At 52.9% G+C, this 16577-nt stretch overlaps 1 protein-coding gene across 4 annotated transcripts in view; it reads left to right on the top strand.

The window, feature by feature from the left end:
* Window positions 1–12753, top strand: part of RANBP10 (RAN binding protein 10) — a 162803-nt gene extending 150050 nt beyond the window's left edge. For 3 of the 4 annotated variants that reach the window (XM_084644753.1, XM_084644756.1, XM_084644755.1), the window contains 7 exons: window positions 719–827; window positions 2430–2578; window positions 4969–5164; window positions 6946–7070; window positions 8511–8656; window positions 9087–9198; window positions 12071–12753. In XM_084644753.1, coding sequence (XP_084500879.1) covers window positions 719–827; window positions 2430–2578; window positions 4969–5164; window positions 6946–7070; window positions 8511–8656; window positions 9087–9198; window positions 12071–12201 — 968 coding nt within the window. In that variant the 3' untranslated portion in view covers window positions 12202–12753. The remainder of the gene's footprint in view (window positions 1–718; window positions 828–2429; window positions 2579–4968; window positions 5165–6945; window positions 7071–8510; window positions 8657–9086; window positions 9199–12070) is intronic. The other variant, XM_084644754.1, reaches the window with a different exon arrangement.
* Window positions 12754–16577: the final 3824 nt, after the last annotated feature.

Here is a 16577-nt window from a genome sequence, read left to right as displayed (position 1 = left end):
CCAACCCCTGCTCAAAGCAGGACCAATCCCCAATTTCTGCCCCAGATCCCTATATGGCCCCCTCAAGGATTGAACTTACAACTCTGGGTTTAGCAGGCCAATACTCAAACCACCGAGCTATCCCTCCGCCCACTGAGCTATTCCTCCGCTCCTGCTTTGTATCCCTGAATCTTTTAAAACGTCCAGACTGTCAGGTTTGAACCAGTTCAGTCTTCATTGTTCCTGGAACCAGCTTCCTGAGATCTTGGTGTGCAGCTGATTTGGGATTGTGCCTCTGTAGAGAGAACCCAGAATGGTCCAGGCCCTTGTTTCCCCCAGCAGCCTGATGGGCCCTGACCAGGCTGCCATTCCCTGCTTAACTTCAGTAGCTTGCTAATGTTCTGAATAAAAGAAGCCTTTGGTTAAGGCTTAGCACCCCACCCCTTCCCTTAGGAAGTTACAGGCACACAATGCACATCCCTTGTATCTCCCACTGGTTCTCCAGCAACTCCTGATATTTCTGAGGTATCAACAAATCCCCTGCCTGTCCTCTCAGGCTTTCTTTCAGTGCACAAATGGCATAAGCTCAGCTCTACCTAGACTCTTGGCGGGTGACCATTGGAGATGTGTCTCTGGGGGCATGAGGGATCTGTGGGGGCTCCGTGTGTCATCTCAGTGAGCACAGTACCTGCTGTCACTGGGCTTTCCTTGGTGCCAATAGATCTCCTCTTGCTTTCAGGAATACAGAAGCTAGTCTTAGCAGGCAGAGTGGGAGAGGCAATAGAGGCCACGCAGCAGCTCTACCCTGGCCTCCTAGAACACAACCCTAACCTGCTCTTCATGTTAAAGTAAGTATGTTTAGCTTTGTGCTGGGAGATGCCACTGGAAAGTCTACAGAGCCGAACCAGGCAGTCCACAGGCCTCACTGTGTTAGGAACCAACATAGTTCTTAATTCAGGCAGATTGACGCCGCTGTTAAGAGCGGTTACCCTGTGAGCAAGGTAGGAAGGAACGCTGGCTACCCTTGTTAGCACTGCTCAGGATCCGTGGCTGTTGCTGGTCAGGCTTTGCCATGTCCTATCAACTACAGAGGGGCGAACTAGGCACCTTGCTGGCCTGACCCGTTCTGCCTGCCCCACAGAGATCCCCTCCACCTGAGCAAAATGCCAGGTCTGGGGAAAGCCCTGCGGCCATGTGGAAGTGGTGCAGATTCCTACCCCGGTGTATTACCACTGCCTTTGGTCTTCCCAGTCCGTCCTGTTGTTCACGCAACATGAACGTGGTAAAGTTCGGTTCATCCCCACTTACAGCCTGCTGAGAAGTGTGGGCGCGGCTGTGGGGATTCTTAGAAAGAAGCTGGTGTGGAAAAAGGTGGAGTTAAAGCAGAGACAAAGGGAAAGTAGGAATTGGTGTGTGTGTGTGTGTGTGTTGGTGTCCTGAGTTATTCAGGGCTGGTTCATGTGTCCTCTTACTCTCTGCTTACCCTAGGATATGGAGCATCTGTCAGCTCCCAGTAGAGCGGAGTGGAGAGCTAGGCCTTTGCCAGCCTTTCTCTGTAGATGAGTGTTTTTACCTTATATTGTCTTCTCTTTTGTAGTGGCCCCCAGCATAGGTTGGTTGGACGGTGTGGGAGGTGCGAAGTTTGGTGCACGCTCTATGGTAACCATTTGTTGCCATGGACAGCACAGTGGAAATCACCTTTTCACCCTTGGGCTTAGAGAGAATACCTGTGATGCGAGGAACATTAGCCATGCAGTGCGATATACCCCCAGTTCCTTGGCTTGCACTCCCTGTGTGAATTCTGGTGGGTTCAGATCAGTGCAGACATTTAAACAGCTGGTTAACTAGCAGGAATAGTGTCTGAGCACTCAGTTACCTTGCCCCAGGAGTAGAATGTCATAATTGCTCCCGCTGTTTGGAATCCGTGCCTCATCCCCCTCCCCCTGCCCCCTCACCCCCAATCCTGTGGTATCTTGTGCTTTCGTAGCCAGTGCTGTTGATACTGTAATATGGTCTCTGTCCATGTCTCAGAGTGTGATCTGTTGCCTTGGCTGATCCAAGCTGAGATGCAGCATCTTGTCAGTTACATGTAGAACACACTTAATCGGCTAATACTGGGCTGGAAGCTACAGTGTAGGTATCTGCTCTTGAAATGGTCTTGTTTATGTATCATCTTTTGTCCATCCTTGTACAGGTCTCCAGGTTCATTAGCATCTGTTTCTAGGCAGCAGTATCAAAACTCCCTTCCTACTCCAGCATTCCCAACTTGAAGACACGGGGAGACTTGAGATGCCCTCTTCAGAGCTAGGACCCCTCCTAAGCTTTGGTTGATCCCAGTTTGCTGCTGCTCTGGGACGTATGATAGCAATCACTAGAAAAGCACCAGCACTGAATCTAATTCACATCACCCTCCCCTTCCTCCTCGGTGTCTCCGCCCTTGTCTGACACAGGTGCCGACAGTTTGTGGAGATGGTGAATGGAACAGACAGCGAAGTGCGGTGTTTCAGTACCCGCAGCCCCAAGTCACAGGACAGTTACCCAGCATCCCCCAGCCTAAGCCCCAGACACGGATCGAACAACTCGCACGTTCACAGCACCGGTAAGTGCTTTTCTGTCCGTCTCCACGTGAAGCAGGTCAGGTCTTGGGGGTGGGTCGCTTTGTACACAACCTGCTGGGGGGTCTGTCCTTTGCTCTTTGAAAGACGTCTGTCCTCCTAACCCCAGCAGGAAAGATTTACGGTTACTGGAGGTGATCTTTCTGACAGAAATGGCATACTGTTGATTTTGAATCAATGATTTTAACAGAGACTAGGTTGTACAACTGCCTTTCGCAGAAGTTGCTATGTGGAAGCTGACAGAATATTTTTCAAAAGGACTGCCTCACAGAACAGTCCTCGGGCAGAGCTATATAAGCAAAGGCCTGGCTCGCACAGCTTGTCTCTTCGACCGCAGGGCCCACAAGGGATAACCGCTCTCCTATGGACTTCCTAAAGTCTCCAGGAGAACCTCCCCCTCCTTCAAGGTGTCCAGTGCACTCACCACTGCTTTCTCCTCTCCAGTACCCCATCCCGTTTTCTATTTGGAAGCCAGGCTAAGCAAAGAAGTGAGATGAATACACTTTGCTACAGGCTTTTCATGTGTAACAACAATGTGTTAAAATGTGTGTCTAGGAATTCGCAAAAAGAAAAGGAGTACTTGTGGCACCTTAGAGACTAACCAATTTATTTGAGCATGAGCTTTCGTGAGCCAGCTCACGAAAGCTCATGCTCAAATAAATTGGTTAGTCTCTAAGGTGCCACAAGTACTCCTTTTCTTTTTGCGAATACAGACTAACACGGCTGTTACTCTGAAACCTGTCTAGGAATTAAGGACTTACAGTTTACAAGCAAAACAAGTAAGAGCGAGGGGCATAAAGTGCTTGCCTAAGATCAAAGCAGAGGGTGGAGATGGACGGAGTGGGCCAGGGAGCCAGAGCTGCTTTGTTTGAAGCTTTACATTCCCAGTGGAGAAGTCCCTTGCTGACACTCAAGCTGTCTCCACCTGACAGTCAGAGCTGCTCCATGTGAAAAGCTGAGGGTGCTAGAAGGAGAGAGCTGGAGCATACATAAAAACGGTCTCTGCTGGGCATGCAAAGGCTTAAATGGAGGGGAGACGATTAGCTGAGCAGCTCCATAGCCCCACTCCCTTCAGCCATGTTTCCAGCCTGGGGCCTCAGCCCCTGTTTGTCTTGAGACTGGACGTCTTTCTGAAAAATAGCTAACTCAACCACAGGATGTGGACTCAGTGCAGTAATCCCAGGTTGAAATTCTCTGGCCTGTGTTATCCAGGAGGTTGGGTGGCTGATCAGAACCGTCCCTTCTGGCCTTAGAATCTGAGTGTCTCTGTGGTAATGGATTTTTGCAACTAGGAAATTCCTACATAATAAACTCAATGAACATTGAGTTAAGACAGACTTCACCTCCGGCCTTGTCCCGGTCCACACACATGAACATGCTGCTGTCGCAGCGCTTGATCCTGTCAGTGCACAGATTGGCTTTCAGAACAACGTTGGCCCCTTCAGTGCACACGTCAGTGAGCTGACACCAACTCAGCAACGCACGGCCGTATCGTCAGCCTGTGATGCATTTTGCTGTCACATTATGAATGCACACGTGAAGTGGCAGGCATGTATTGTCCTCACTTGTGAGTCTGTAGGATATGTTGCAGAGCCAGTCTGATGTTTTGACAGTCATGTCTGTGCATGTATATATAATACAATTGGTTAGTGGCAGATGAGGCTCTGCATATGTAATCAGTGCTGTCATCTGTGGTACCAGGCACATGGTGATAGTGTTGTGGGCCTACATCTCCTTTCGCTTGCTCCTGTAACTTCCAAGTGAGGAGAATCAGATTAGTCATTTTAAGATGTCAGTAAATTATAAACAAGTGTCACGTGGCAGGTTGGTGTTGAGTTGCCTATGTCCCATTATACCATGTGTCATCCTATGAAGTGGAGTTTGCAGTTTGGGGGAGGTTTTTAAAGCTTCTTCAGCTTTAATTCTCTTGCAGCAGGTGGATTTTGGCCTAGTTTTTTACCAGTGCACTGAACATCTAGATTTCTTCCCCAGGTGTGTTAGAGGGATGAGAATTCTGGTTTCAACGAAGACAAACTTCTGCTTGTCTCATGTGCTTCTCTTTGGGATCCTCGGTCCCTCAGGTGTCTGAGCTGGTTGGGGCGGATCTTATCCGCTGGATTGTTTCTCACAATCACTGAAGCACAGGTGTTGCGAGTGGGCGCTGCTGCTCATTTGGGGTTTGCTTGTGTTTTCCTAACACTGTTGCTCAATGTAAAAAGGAGCTCTAGTATTTTGTGAATTGCAGCCTGCCCCTATTTCCCTCCCCTGGGGCCTGCTCCTCAGTGAAAGGAGCACAAGCAATGTCTCCTGCTGCTGACTTCAGCCCAGAATTGCCTAGCCCCTCCCCTCTGACACCTCTCTCCTTGGCTTTCAGGAGCAGACAGCCCAAGCTGTAGCAACGGAGTCACATCCACAAAAAGCAAACAAAGCCACAGTAAATACCCAGCACTGAGTTCATCGTCGTCCTCTTCCTCCTCTTCCTCTCCTTCGTCGGTGAACTACTCTGAGTCCAATTCAACAGACTCCACCAAATCCCAGCAGCATAGCAGTACAAGTAACCAGGAGACCAGGTATTCCTTGCTGTGCCTTTCCCACGCCTGGGCAGGCAGGGGCTTAGCCTGCTTTCTGAGCACCTCATCAGCCATTCGGTCAGCGCTCTTTCCATCACTGGGGTAACCATGAGTAGCTATAGGCATCACTGCTGAGCAGCCAATGGCAGGTCGTCTTCCACACTCTCCCTCCCACCTTGGGGCTGAATTGATGCTGCCCGTTCCGGTAGGAGAAGCAGGATAGCCTTGAGTAAACAGTCCCCAAATGCCTTTGGGGCAGATATCCTGCCAGGGTGATGCTGTGACTGTCCCAAAAGGTAGTCTAAAAAGCAGCAGCCCTGCCACGCATGCTCCTGCACTCTCAGCCGAAGGGTTTGCTTATGGACAGCACAAGAGCCTCCTTCCTCCAGGAATCTGTGTGCTCCCGCGGGGAATAAAAGACTGAGCTGGGTGCAGGAAGCAGACCTGAGTCTTCTGCACGGCAGCCCAGACCCTTGTCACTTAGACGTGTCCCTTTTGCATGGGGTCACATTCTGTTCACTGGACCAGTTCATTAGATGCTGGTGCCATCGGGCCAAAGGGCCCTGTGAATTACAGGCATCTCCATTGAGTCACGGGGGGTTTCAAGCCTGGAAGGTCATTATTGCTGCATTTATTGGGGTTTGAAATAGACATAGACTATCAGGGTTGGAAGGGACCTCAGGAGGTCATCTAGTCCAACCCCCTGCTCAAAGCAGGACCAATCCCCAACTAAATCGTCCCAGCCAGGCCTTTGTCAAGCCTGTCCTTAAAAACCTCTGAGGAAGGAGATTCCACCATCTCCTTAGGTAACCCATTCCAGTGCTTCACTACCCTCCTAGTGAAAAAGTTTTTCCTAATATCCAACCTAAACCTCCCCCACTGTAACTTGAGACCATTGCTCCTTGTTCTGTCAAATATGCTGACCAAGTGTGAGAGCTGAGTTTCCTCTCTGCTTAGCTGTTTTGGTGGCTGCTGCGGGGCTCCCTAGGACATGTTGGGGCAGAGATCTTTGTGATTAATGAGGGGTCCTCAGCAACTGCCAGCTGACATTCAGACTCACTAAGTGGATTGCTAAATACCATGGTCAGGGAAGCCTCTAGCTTCCACTCTGAACTCCACATGGTTGTACAGCTCATAACCGAGTGAGAGACATCATATACTGGAGTCCTACAAATCGTCTGCACAAACGCTAGGTAATGACAGCTCTATGCCAGCGGGGACGGCGTAGATCTGAAACACAGAGAATCTTTGAACTTTTGAGTTCAAGTCCTGGTGGATCATCTCATCCTTTCAGCCTTCTGAGTTAGAGCAGTGGAGGTCTCCTGCAATTTGCTGTGTAGAGGTCTTGAAACCGTGGCCCTGTCTGCTCTGCGTGGATATTAAAGAACCTGAGGGACACTTTGTCTAGGGCTGATGGTTTGCCTCAGTGCTCTTGGCTAAAATTTCCCCTGTATTGTGTAGAGTGTTGTGTGTTGCTTGGCTGCTGTTCTCCACCCCAGAAGTGGCTGCAATTTGAAATGTTAAATTAAGTACTTCCCTCCTTCCCTCCTCCGGGACCCCCTTGGGTTCGAACCGCACTTTATAGATAGAGGCCTTCGTTGTTCTGAACCTGGTTTTGCCCTGCTGGATTGTTTTCTTGTCTCCTGTGGGCTACTGGGTGTCTAGCCCTGGCAGCCTACTGGTCGGCCATTGGGCACGCTTCCTTCTGTAGGACTTTCCCTTTGGGGAATGTTTCTGCCCTTTCTAAGCCCTCAGGCTTTTCTTTTCCTTTTGCACCCCAGTGACAGTGAGATGGAGATGGAGGCTGAGCATTACCCCAATGGAGTCCTTGAAAACTCCTCCACCAGGATAATGAATGGCACCTACAAACATGAAGAGATCCTCCAGACGGATGAGTCCAGCATGGGTAGGGCCCTGGAAGGAAGGAGTGCTCTCCTCTCCCTCACAAAAAGTTAGCGGGGGAATGGCACTGCTGACACATGTATTAGCTCTGTCTGGGACTGGATCAGGGTTGGGCATTGCCCTGTGGGTCTGTTCCTCAGCCCAGGGTGCAGGCATGAGATTCTCGGGATCTCTGATCTGGGGCGGGGGGGAGAAACCATCTGGGAATTGAACTAATCTAGACTTTTTTGGGGGCCAGGTGCTTAATACTGATTTAGACAGGGCTGGGCAGCTGAGTTTGCTCACTGACTTGATACATGGGGTGGGGCTCCCTTTACAGGGGAGTCAAACAAAAGGCCTAATTTTTCAGGGCATCCTGTGTGCAAACTGCCAGTAAAGATGACGTGTGTTAGACCTTCACCCTGGGGGATCCTACTGCCCTGGAACTCCTGAGGTGCGGGATGCAGAGGGCTAATCAGCTGGCTGGTGATGGGGCAGTGGAGGCCAGAGCCTGGTCAGCAGTAACATCCAGCTCAGAACAGTACAGAGAGTTGCCATCCTCTGTTGCTGGTTCTGTGGCCTCTCTGGGTGGTCTACACAGCAGCTAGACACCCGCAGCTGGCCCGGACCAGCCAACTTGGGCTGTTCCACTGTTGTGTAGCCATCCAGGCTCTAGGACCCTGCGAGGTGGGAGGGTCCCAGAGCTCGGGCTCCAGCCTGAGCCCAGAAGTCTACACAGCAATGAAACAGCCCCACTGCCCGAGTCACCTGGCAAAGTCTAGTCACCACCGGTGTCTAGTCACTGTGGTGACATGCCTTGTGAGATGAGATGAGGCTGTGAAGGTCTCACTCTGTTTCCTGGTTGTCAAGTGGTCACCATACAAAAACCACCTAGACTGGCGTGGATTGCCCTCCTCCTTGGCAGCCTCAGCAGAGGGGGCCCAGGATGGAAAGTGACAGCCAGCCCTCCTCTTGGGAGTCGGGCATCCCTGCAGGTCCAGACTCAGAGGGGCAGCAACTTGTGGGGAGGCTCTAACTGTTTGCGGGGAGAGGGGGTTGTCAGTGCAGCCCCTCCTCCAGGGCTACATTTCCACACTCACCACAAAGGTGATAACACAGCGCAGTCGCAGTGTGGACCCCTGTGTGGCTTGGTCATGAGACTTGATGAGCTGTTAATGCTGCCTTCCTGTTCATCCAGGGCAGATCCTGGACAGTATCATGCCTGTGTGCACCCCACACAGACACCCACTGCCTGCTGGCAGACAGCTGGACACCGGGCTCAGGGCGCAAAGAACAGCAGTGGGTGTCTGCTCTGCCAGGCTGCCCTTAAAGCAGCCCCACCAGGGGAACATTAGAGTGAGGGTGGGCCTCGGGGAAGGACTTTGTGGACCTGAAGCAGGGCTGAGCACCAGGAGTTGCCTGCCTGCAGGGCAGTCATTTCTCTTCCCCTCTGGCCTTTTTTCAGAAGACGGCTGCCCCCAGAGACAGCTCTGCGGGGGGAACCATGCTGCCACAGAGCGAATGATCCAGTTTGGGCGGGAGCTGCAGACTCTGAGCGAGCAGCTCTGCAGAGAGTACGGGAAGAACACGACGCACAAGAAGATGCTGCAGGTGAGGGTGTGCCTCTGGCCGGGCTCACAGCAGCACCCGCCACATGGACCAGAGCTGGGGTTTTTCCTGCCGGGTACTGGGAGGCCGGGGGCTGTGCAGGTGGAGAGGGGTGGGAACAGCGCTAGCACCAGCAGTGGCCCTCAATAACACAGGGCGCCTGTGGCCAGCTCCCACAAGCCAATGTTCATTCTGCACTGGGGGGAGGTGCATGTCTGCCTCCGCTGCTGGCACCTCAGCCAGGAGTGAGAGGTGCGTGTCTCACTCAGCAGCCCCTTGCCCAGCTGCCCTCATTTGCTGCCGGAGCTGGGGCATTCTTGTTGGCAGATGCCTGCTACCTGGCTGAGGGAACATGCCCTGGTTGACTGTTAGTCCCTCCCCTTTTTCTGCATTGCTGCTCGCCTTACTGCCCGTGTCTCTCTTCCGTCCCCAGGACGCTTTCAGCCTGCTGGCATACTCTGACCCCTGGAACTGCCCTGTTGGGCAGCAGCTGGATCCAATCCAGAGGGAACCTGTGTGTGCTGCTCTCAATAGTGCTATATTGGGTAAGGCAGGGGCCACGACACCTCTGCCGCAACCACAGTCGCCCCGGGGCAGGTGCTTGGGATGTGAGGGGGCCCTCCGAAATGTGTGCCTGGAGCTCCCCTTGTTCCTGCCGATTGCTCCGAGGGGTTGTGGCCTGGGACAGTGACAGCTGGGGTGACTGGGGAAGGGGAGAAGGGAAGCCAGATACCCACAGCTTTAACCCCATTCCCTGGCCAGCACACAGCTGCTGCTGCTGCTCTGTTCCCCTCCTGGCTCGCACCCAGTCGCCTGTCCCAACACTCCTCTGAGGGTTCCCGTCAGGAATTTCCACCTTCGCTGCGAGGAGCTAAGCCGCCTCCAGTGCATTCCCCCTCTCACCCTGCCCCATCAGCGGACATCAGCTCTCTCCTCTGAGGTCCTTTCAGTGCAGGGATTGGCCGTCACACCCCTCGGGTCTGTAGCTGACCCCACTGTCAGGGGAAGTGTGTTTCACCATCCCATCAGTAGAATTCATTTCAGTGGTGCTTGTCCTCACCTGAGGGCCTGTGGCTGGAGTCTGAAGAGGGCAGACTTGTGATTGCTTTGGGGGTTTTCATTGAACAGCCGGAGTTTCAAGCATTTAAATGAGCTTTCTTCCCCGAGAGAGGGTTCCTGAGCCTTCTCAAAAGCCATTCCCTCTCCCTTCGCCTGCCTGTAGCCAAGATTATAAACGGGCCGTGCAGCCCAGCCAGGGCTGCCCTTTCCAATCTGAGGGTAGCTGGATGTGAAGTGACCTTGCTGCATGCACAGAGATCTGTCATGGGGTCTCCTCCAGCTGATTAGTTCTCGTTGTGTTCCCAAGCTGCTGGCCACCTGTGCAGCTGGGCAATTGAGGAGTTGGGTCTGGTCTTGGCCCCAGAGTTCTGGGGCCCCTCTGCATCCACAGTTGGGTGCCAGCACCTGCTGTCTAATTGGCCTCTGAAGGCCCCTTCCCCAGCCCAGCACTCCCTGCATGAGGCCTTCACACCTTGCGCATGCCCCATAGACACAGCTGCTCCAGGCTTTCCTCAGGAAGGTGGCCTTGTACTCCAGAGCCCTGATCTGCCTGAGGATCAATAGCAGGCTCTTGCTTCGCTTCTGAAGAGTCCCAAGCGAGGGAAGTCAGCCCAGAAAAAGTAGGTTTGGGCCTCTCAGCCTCTGGCCCAGGGTGGAGCCTGTCCAGACAGCAACTGGCCAATTCCCAGGGCTCGTTGGCGCAGAAACTTTCTATGGTAATGAAGCTTGTTTGCAGGCAGGATAGGGCCTGTACAGCAACAGGACCCCTTGCAGCCTGGCTTCCTCTGACGTCATGGCAAAGGGTCAAGGGAGGGATGGTTACTCTGGCTGACAGCCACGTCATCAGCCTGGGCTCTCCGAGAAGGCTGATCACTACACAGGGTCCCGTGGTGACTCACCCACCCTGCTCCCTCGTTCCCCACTGGTCTTGGCCGGAGGCTTGAAAAGCCACTTTTTGATTCTTTTAGTCACAATTTTGAAAACCAGAAAACGGGCCCGTTCTGCCAGGGCCTCAGGGAGGCCGGGTGCCTGGCCCAGCTCCCTGTACACCCAGCAGGGCGGAAGGGACTGAGCAGTGCTGCCAGCAGGGACTGTTGTGACGTCAGCACTGAGGGCAGGGGACTCGCCCGCTCCCAGCACTCCACCTGCCGGTACCATCAGGGAGGAGGCGGTGGCAGAGCCGGCTCCCTCAAGGCCTTTGTGGCAGAGAAAGGAGGGTGGGAATTAGACTCTGAGGACGGGGAGCAGGGGTTGGAGCTTGATCCCCAAACTCTCTCCCTCTTCCCCATTCCCTGGTGGGGCTCAGTTTCAGCTCAGGTCAGTCTTTCCCCTGCTGGCCAAGCTCCATGCGCGATCCAGCTCCTCTGTCTCACAGAGCCATGCTCTGGTCCTAGGAAGGCCCCATACGTTGATAGTCTGGTCTGTGGCTGTGGTCTCCAGTGCAGCATGACGAGCAGTAACCTGAGAGCAGCGAGCTAGAGGGGAGTTAGGGCTCCAGCCCTGTACCTCTCTGCACCCTCTGTCAGACACACATGGAGGAGGTGGAATTCGGGGAAGGAAAGTCTCTGGGGATCAGGCTGCTGACAGCCACATGGGGCTGCCTCAGTATCAGCAGCAGGGCAAGGTGCTTGCCCTGTTTGCTCGCCCACTGGAGGAGATGAGCAGTTGCTGAAGGATGTGGCCTGAGGGACTTGTCCCCAGACATGCTGTGTGCATCCTGTGATCCTTCTGACACCTTTACTAGGCTGGTAGCACCAAGCGTCCTCCTTTGCTGGTACGCCTGGCTGAGGTCTCAGCAGAGGCACAGAGCTGGCTGAAGTATTTCCCCTCCAGAGAGATGAGCAACATAAAACTGGAGAGGACACTTGAGAAAATGAAGGACTCCAGATCCATGGCTATGCCCGAGGGGGCTTGTACTGCAGGCTAGACGCCCATGAGTGGGAGCAGACAGCGGCCACCTTGGAGAAGGTCACTAACTAGCATCCCACCTTGCTTCTGCCTCTGTGTTCTGCTCTCCTGGGTCTCAGGGGTTCAGTGGCTGGAATGGGCTGCGCAGCCCCGTAGTCTCCCTTGGACTCAGACTGGCAGCACCAGTGGTTGCTTGTTGGCCCACGCAGCACTGCTTCCCAAAGGTCCTGCTGCCTTACACTGCTGGGGGGCGCGTCCGGCGAATGTGGGAGTGAATCTGTGCAGGGACAGCACCCTGGCAGGGACAGCGTGAGCAGCTCGGCAGCTCTTTGTAGCAGCTGCCCAGCCTGTGCTCTGCTTGCTGTCGAGGGAGCACTTAGGTAGGCCGCTCTGGCAAGGTGCCGTGCTCAGCCTTCCATTCTGAGGCGCTTTCTTCTCTCTTCCCCACAGAATCTCAGAACCTGCCAAAGCAGCCCCCGCTGATGCTTGCCCTGGGCCAGGCCTCCGAGTGTTTGCGGCTCATGGCTCGTGTGGGCTTGGGTTCCTGCTCCTTTGCCAGAGTTGACGACTGTTTGCACTAGCCACCAGAGGAGATGGAGTGACGTCCTCCAGTGCTGCCCTTCACCCTCCATTGCCACCACCGCCTCTTCCCTCGCCTGACCTCCCTGCTGCCCGGCCCCCCCGCCCCGCCCCAGGAAGAGACAGAGCGCTGACTGAGTCAGTCCCTCCGCACCAGGCGTCCTCGTCACGTGCCATTGGCGGAGCCGGGCAGCGGCTGGCAGACCTCTCCCATCTCCCCACCGTCACCGCGGCTGCAGCAGCACTCAGTATTTCGCTGGTTAATCTAATGTAGAGCCTTCCGATTTAGGTCTTTCTCTTTATTTTTTTCTGACTGAGCCACCAGTATTTATATCTGGAGAGTTTGTGCTGAGCTGGTTTCTGCTAATTTAGTGATAAAGCTCATCCACCTGGGTGACAGCTTCTTATTTTCTTAAGTAAAAAAGATCTATACCCGTCCCCACACATGAACATCCAGTATTTATCTCCAGTGCTAGTGACCTGAGCTCTTCCCCAGAGGGCAGCTCAAGGTGTTTATTTGGATCCCATTCATTAAAAAGGTCTCTTCCACCTCAGCCAAGGCATTCATGTATTTATTCCCCACAGCCCAAGCTCTGTTATTCCCCCCCCCCCCCCAACAGTCACTTTAGGCTTCATCCTGGGAACTGAAGGATCTCTGGGCTTCACCAGTTCTGCCCCTTCAAGAGCCCGGGGCTGGTCCTTTGCTGACCCTGTGAAGGGCCAGGCTAGTGCAGTGGGAGACATTGCCTTGTTCCTCATGTCAGTGGGCTAGGCTGCGAATGCACCTCCAGCCCTGGAACAGCCAGCCTTCGGGCATGGAGAGCACCTCGCTGTGGTTAGAGGCTGGAAAAGCAGAGGGAGTTGGAAATCACCAGGTTTGGATGAGCCCCTGGGACTAACCTCTAAGGAGCAGCTGCTAGGGCTGCCTGAGCGAAGGGTTTGCTGTGTGTTCCATTACGGAGCCCCGTTCTCTGCGGGTTAGGCCACGTTGGTGTAGCTGGGATCTGGGCTGCATCCCCCAGCTAGAGCTCTGCTAGGAATCTTTACTGATCACCCATCCCAGACGTCCAGATGGCTGCTTGGATATGCCAGGTGTCCATTGGGAGAATTGACCTGGAAGTATGGAGTGTGCTTGTATCACCCCCAAAGCTTGTAAATGTCAGGTTTTTACAGGCTGTGTGTGGACCAACAGCATTATAGACGGCAAGATTTTAAATACATGACAGCCAGGCCATTACATTTAAAGGCAGCAGCTCTGTTCTCATAAGGATTGTAGAGTAAATACTGAGTTTGGAGCCGCACAGTGACCCCAGCAAGGAGCTGTGACGGCTTAACACCAGCGGAGGATGAACTGGTTCAGCAGTGCTGTCAAAGGCGACCTCACAAGCGCGGCTAGACATGTTGAATTACAAGCGTGCGCGCGTGAGGCTAACGATACCCAACGGCTTCACGCACTGCGCGTTTGTGTCTGGGTGCCGTTGCTGACGGAGAGTAGGGTATGGTGTGACCGAATGTGGCGAGCCGTCTGCCTGCCCTCCCACAGATCTTCGCAAAGGGGAAATGGGGTTTGCCGCACTTGTCTCTGCTGCTTTTTCTGTGTTTAATTTGAAATTTTTTCAGACGGGGAAAATGAAAAATAAAATTTGTTCAAATTCACTAATGCCAAGTGGAGGGCATTCAGGCTCAGAATCCTCGCCAGCCCCTCCGTGGGCTCCACGCTGGGAGTGAGCTTACACACCGTGCTGGGGAAGGAATGCGCTGTGTGCTTAGCTCCCGGCTGTATGTTCAGCACCACGAGTGGAGGCTGCAGGTGGAGTAGGAGACCCTGGGGCACCTCTCTGCTGAAGCCCAGACCCTGCGTCATTACTGCTTCTGCTGATGGTGTAGCAAATGCTTGAGGGCCCGGCGGAGGAGGGGTTGGATGCTGCCTACGGTGGTGGTGAGGGATCCTTTGCAGACAGAACTGGAAGGGGGAGAGTGGGGGAAAGCAAGGGGGTGACGGTTCCATTGTGAAATCGTAACCAATGTGTAAATGGCTAGTGCCACCTGTTGATAAAAATGTGGAATTGAAAATGCGTCTTGTGTAGGTGCACAGACTGACCTAGGGAGGAATCTTCCCGCAGCCTCATCACCAACCGCTGGGCCTGGCTTGTACAGTCCAGTAAAAACAGCCGCCAGGGGTTGCTGCATTGGCATCTGCTAAAGCCAGCCTGGCGTTAGAACTTGTAGCCATAGTATCTCTTACAGCAGACCTACTTTCCAGCGCCCAGTCTAATGTCCTCTCTTGGCCTGGGGTTTGCCAGTTTGGGTTAGGTAAGTTGGGTCTACACTTAGTTACCTAACCATGTCCCCCAAGGATGGGGACAGCTCCAGTGGCTGGTCAGCTTTACCTGTTTCCGTCCTGGCTTGCAGCTGGCCTCTCTTCCCACCTTTGTAACAACGTCACCACTTCCTTTGCAAAGATTCCCTGGAGGTTGTGCTTTTTGCTACTCAGTACTGTAGAGGTTCCACTTCCTTTAAGCAGTGCCTTTTTTTTGTCATTGTGCAGCTGTCCCCTTGGGTCCCTGTGTTGGCCTTGCACCATGGATCATTTTCTTCCTTGGCAGAATCGTTCGAAAGCTTCTTACTCCACAGTTGCATTTACTCTTCCAGAGCAGTTGTTTTATCTTCAGTTTCTCATTCATTACAGGTAAAGCATCTAAATGCTCTTGGGCTAAGACTTCTGGTAGCTTCTCCGGGGTATCTGAAGATGCAATGGACTGGCCTCTCCATGTCTTCAGCCAGTTCTCCTACGTGTTATTCACATTGGATAAGCCATCCTTGTGTTGCATTCCAGTCAGTTCCATGTCCAACTCCACGACTGGTTATTGCAATTGTGAATACTCAGCCGTTTCTCCTGTCCGCCTGCGGCATAGTAAGGGCAGATCATTGAGCCTGGCATCAGGAAACAGTGCTTCTCTTCCTCTCTTCTGTTGCTCTGCTTATCTCCAATTCAAGATCCTCCAGGCTGATTTTTCCTTCATCCCTGACCCGTCTCTGAATTGGCCATGTAACCGACTGACTCTGCAGCTCTTGCTCTCAAGTTCTAGTGCTTGGAAGCTTGGTTCTGGCTCCTTGGGTTAAAGGAATATTATGACTCTTCTGTCACAACAGCAGTTTTCTTAATGACTCTAGGTTGCCATTCAATCTCCAGTTGCTTCTGTACATTTCCTAGCTCTTTCTCCAGTTTGTGGTGAGTTCTTGGTGTATATTCGTATACACTTGGTAGCAGTTTTGTACATTTCTTGACTCGCTGGGGAAGGGTGTATTATTTGCAATGTTTGTTTTTTGCATTTATTCTTGGTGAGGTCTTTCACTTCGGCCCTGTCTTGCCTTCCTTTCCATCAGCATTTCTAAAACCCCGAAGACATTCACTGTCAGGTGTCAGGGCTGTTCCTGTGACCTCTTTGGAAATGCTCCCTAATAGCACCAGGTGTTAGGGAAAGAGTTGAACACTCTACAGAAATACTCTTCAGGAGCTGTCTTCAGTCTCCAAGACTTGTAACTTGACAAAAACAACCGGTGACCAATAAGAAGGTAGGATTTGTCACTCCGTATCAGTCCGGGATCCTGCTGCTGGTGGTGGCCAACAGTGGGTGTTTCAGAGAGGCCAAAAAAAAACCCGTAATGCAACTGGTTGATTGTGAATTTTCCCCTGCACCATCTGTGTTACATTCCGTGTATTTCGTGGTGCGTGACCCATTCCCCGTCAGTGCATGGAGGGGCAGATACCCAATACAATCGAATGGTGAGATGCGTGTCACTGGAGAAAATGGAGCCTGAACTGCAGCCGACGTTCCCCTTTGCCTACCGCCCTCGGTGCCACGTTACCACTGGCTGCTCCGCAAGAGTGTTAAGCTTCTTGCCAACACTTCCTCTGGGGCCTCTCTCAGCCTCCGTTCTTCTCCAGTGACTTACTGCAGAGTTAACAAAGTTACCCCAAGTATAAGCTAAATAGAAAGTACAAGCCTAAAATCCCATGTTTCTGAATGTGGTCCAGCAATAACAGTTTAAGAACCATTCTCCGTTGTATCCCTAGTTGGTCTTATGCAGACTAGCAGGGAAGCTGCTTCATTCTCTGCTTTCCCCAGGAGGTGGTGGCAGCAGTTTCACGTTCGCCCCATGTGTCAGACCAGCTGCCGTTTGGAGTCCGCTGATGATGCCCATCACGTGTTGTGGTTCCATATCCTCCCGTCATGGTGCTGATCGGTGGCTCCTGGCTTAGTGACCGCACCATACTCTCATCTGTCGTTTCCTGTGTGTGGAGACAATATTTGTGTGTCCATTATTTCCTCACTGGGCCTTAGTGGGGTGGAACAGATCGGGTGACTGACACAGT

This window comes from Lepidochelys olivacea, assembly GCF_965140295.1.
Source record: "Lepidochelys olivacea isolate rLepOli2 genome assembly, chromosome: 12".
In the NCBI taxonomy this organism is placed as follows: Eukaryota; Metazoa; Chordata; order Testudines; family Cheloniidae; genus Lepidochelys; species Lepidochelys olivacea.
The sequence above is the reverse complement of the archived record's forward strand: the minus strand, read 5'-3'. Positions and strand labels throughout refer to the sequence as shown.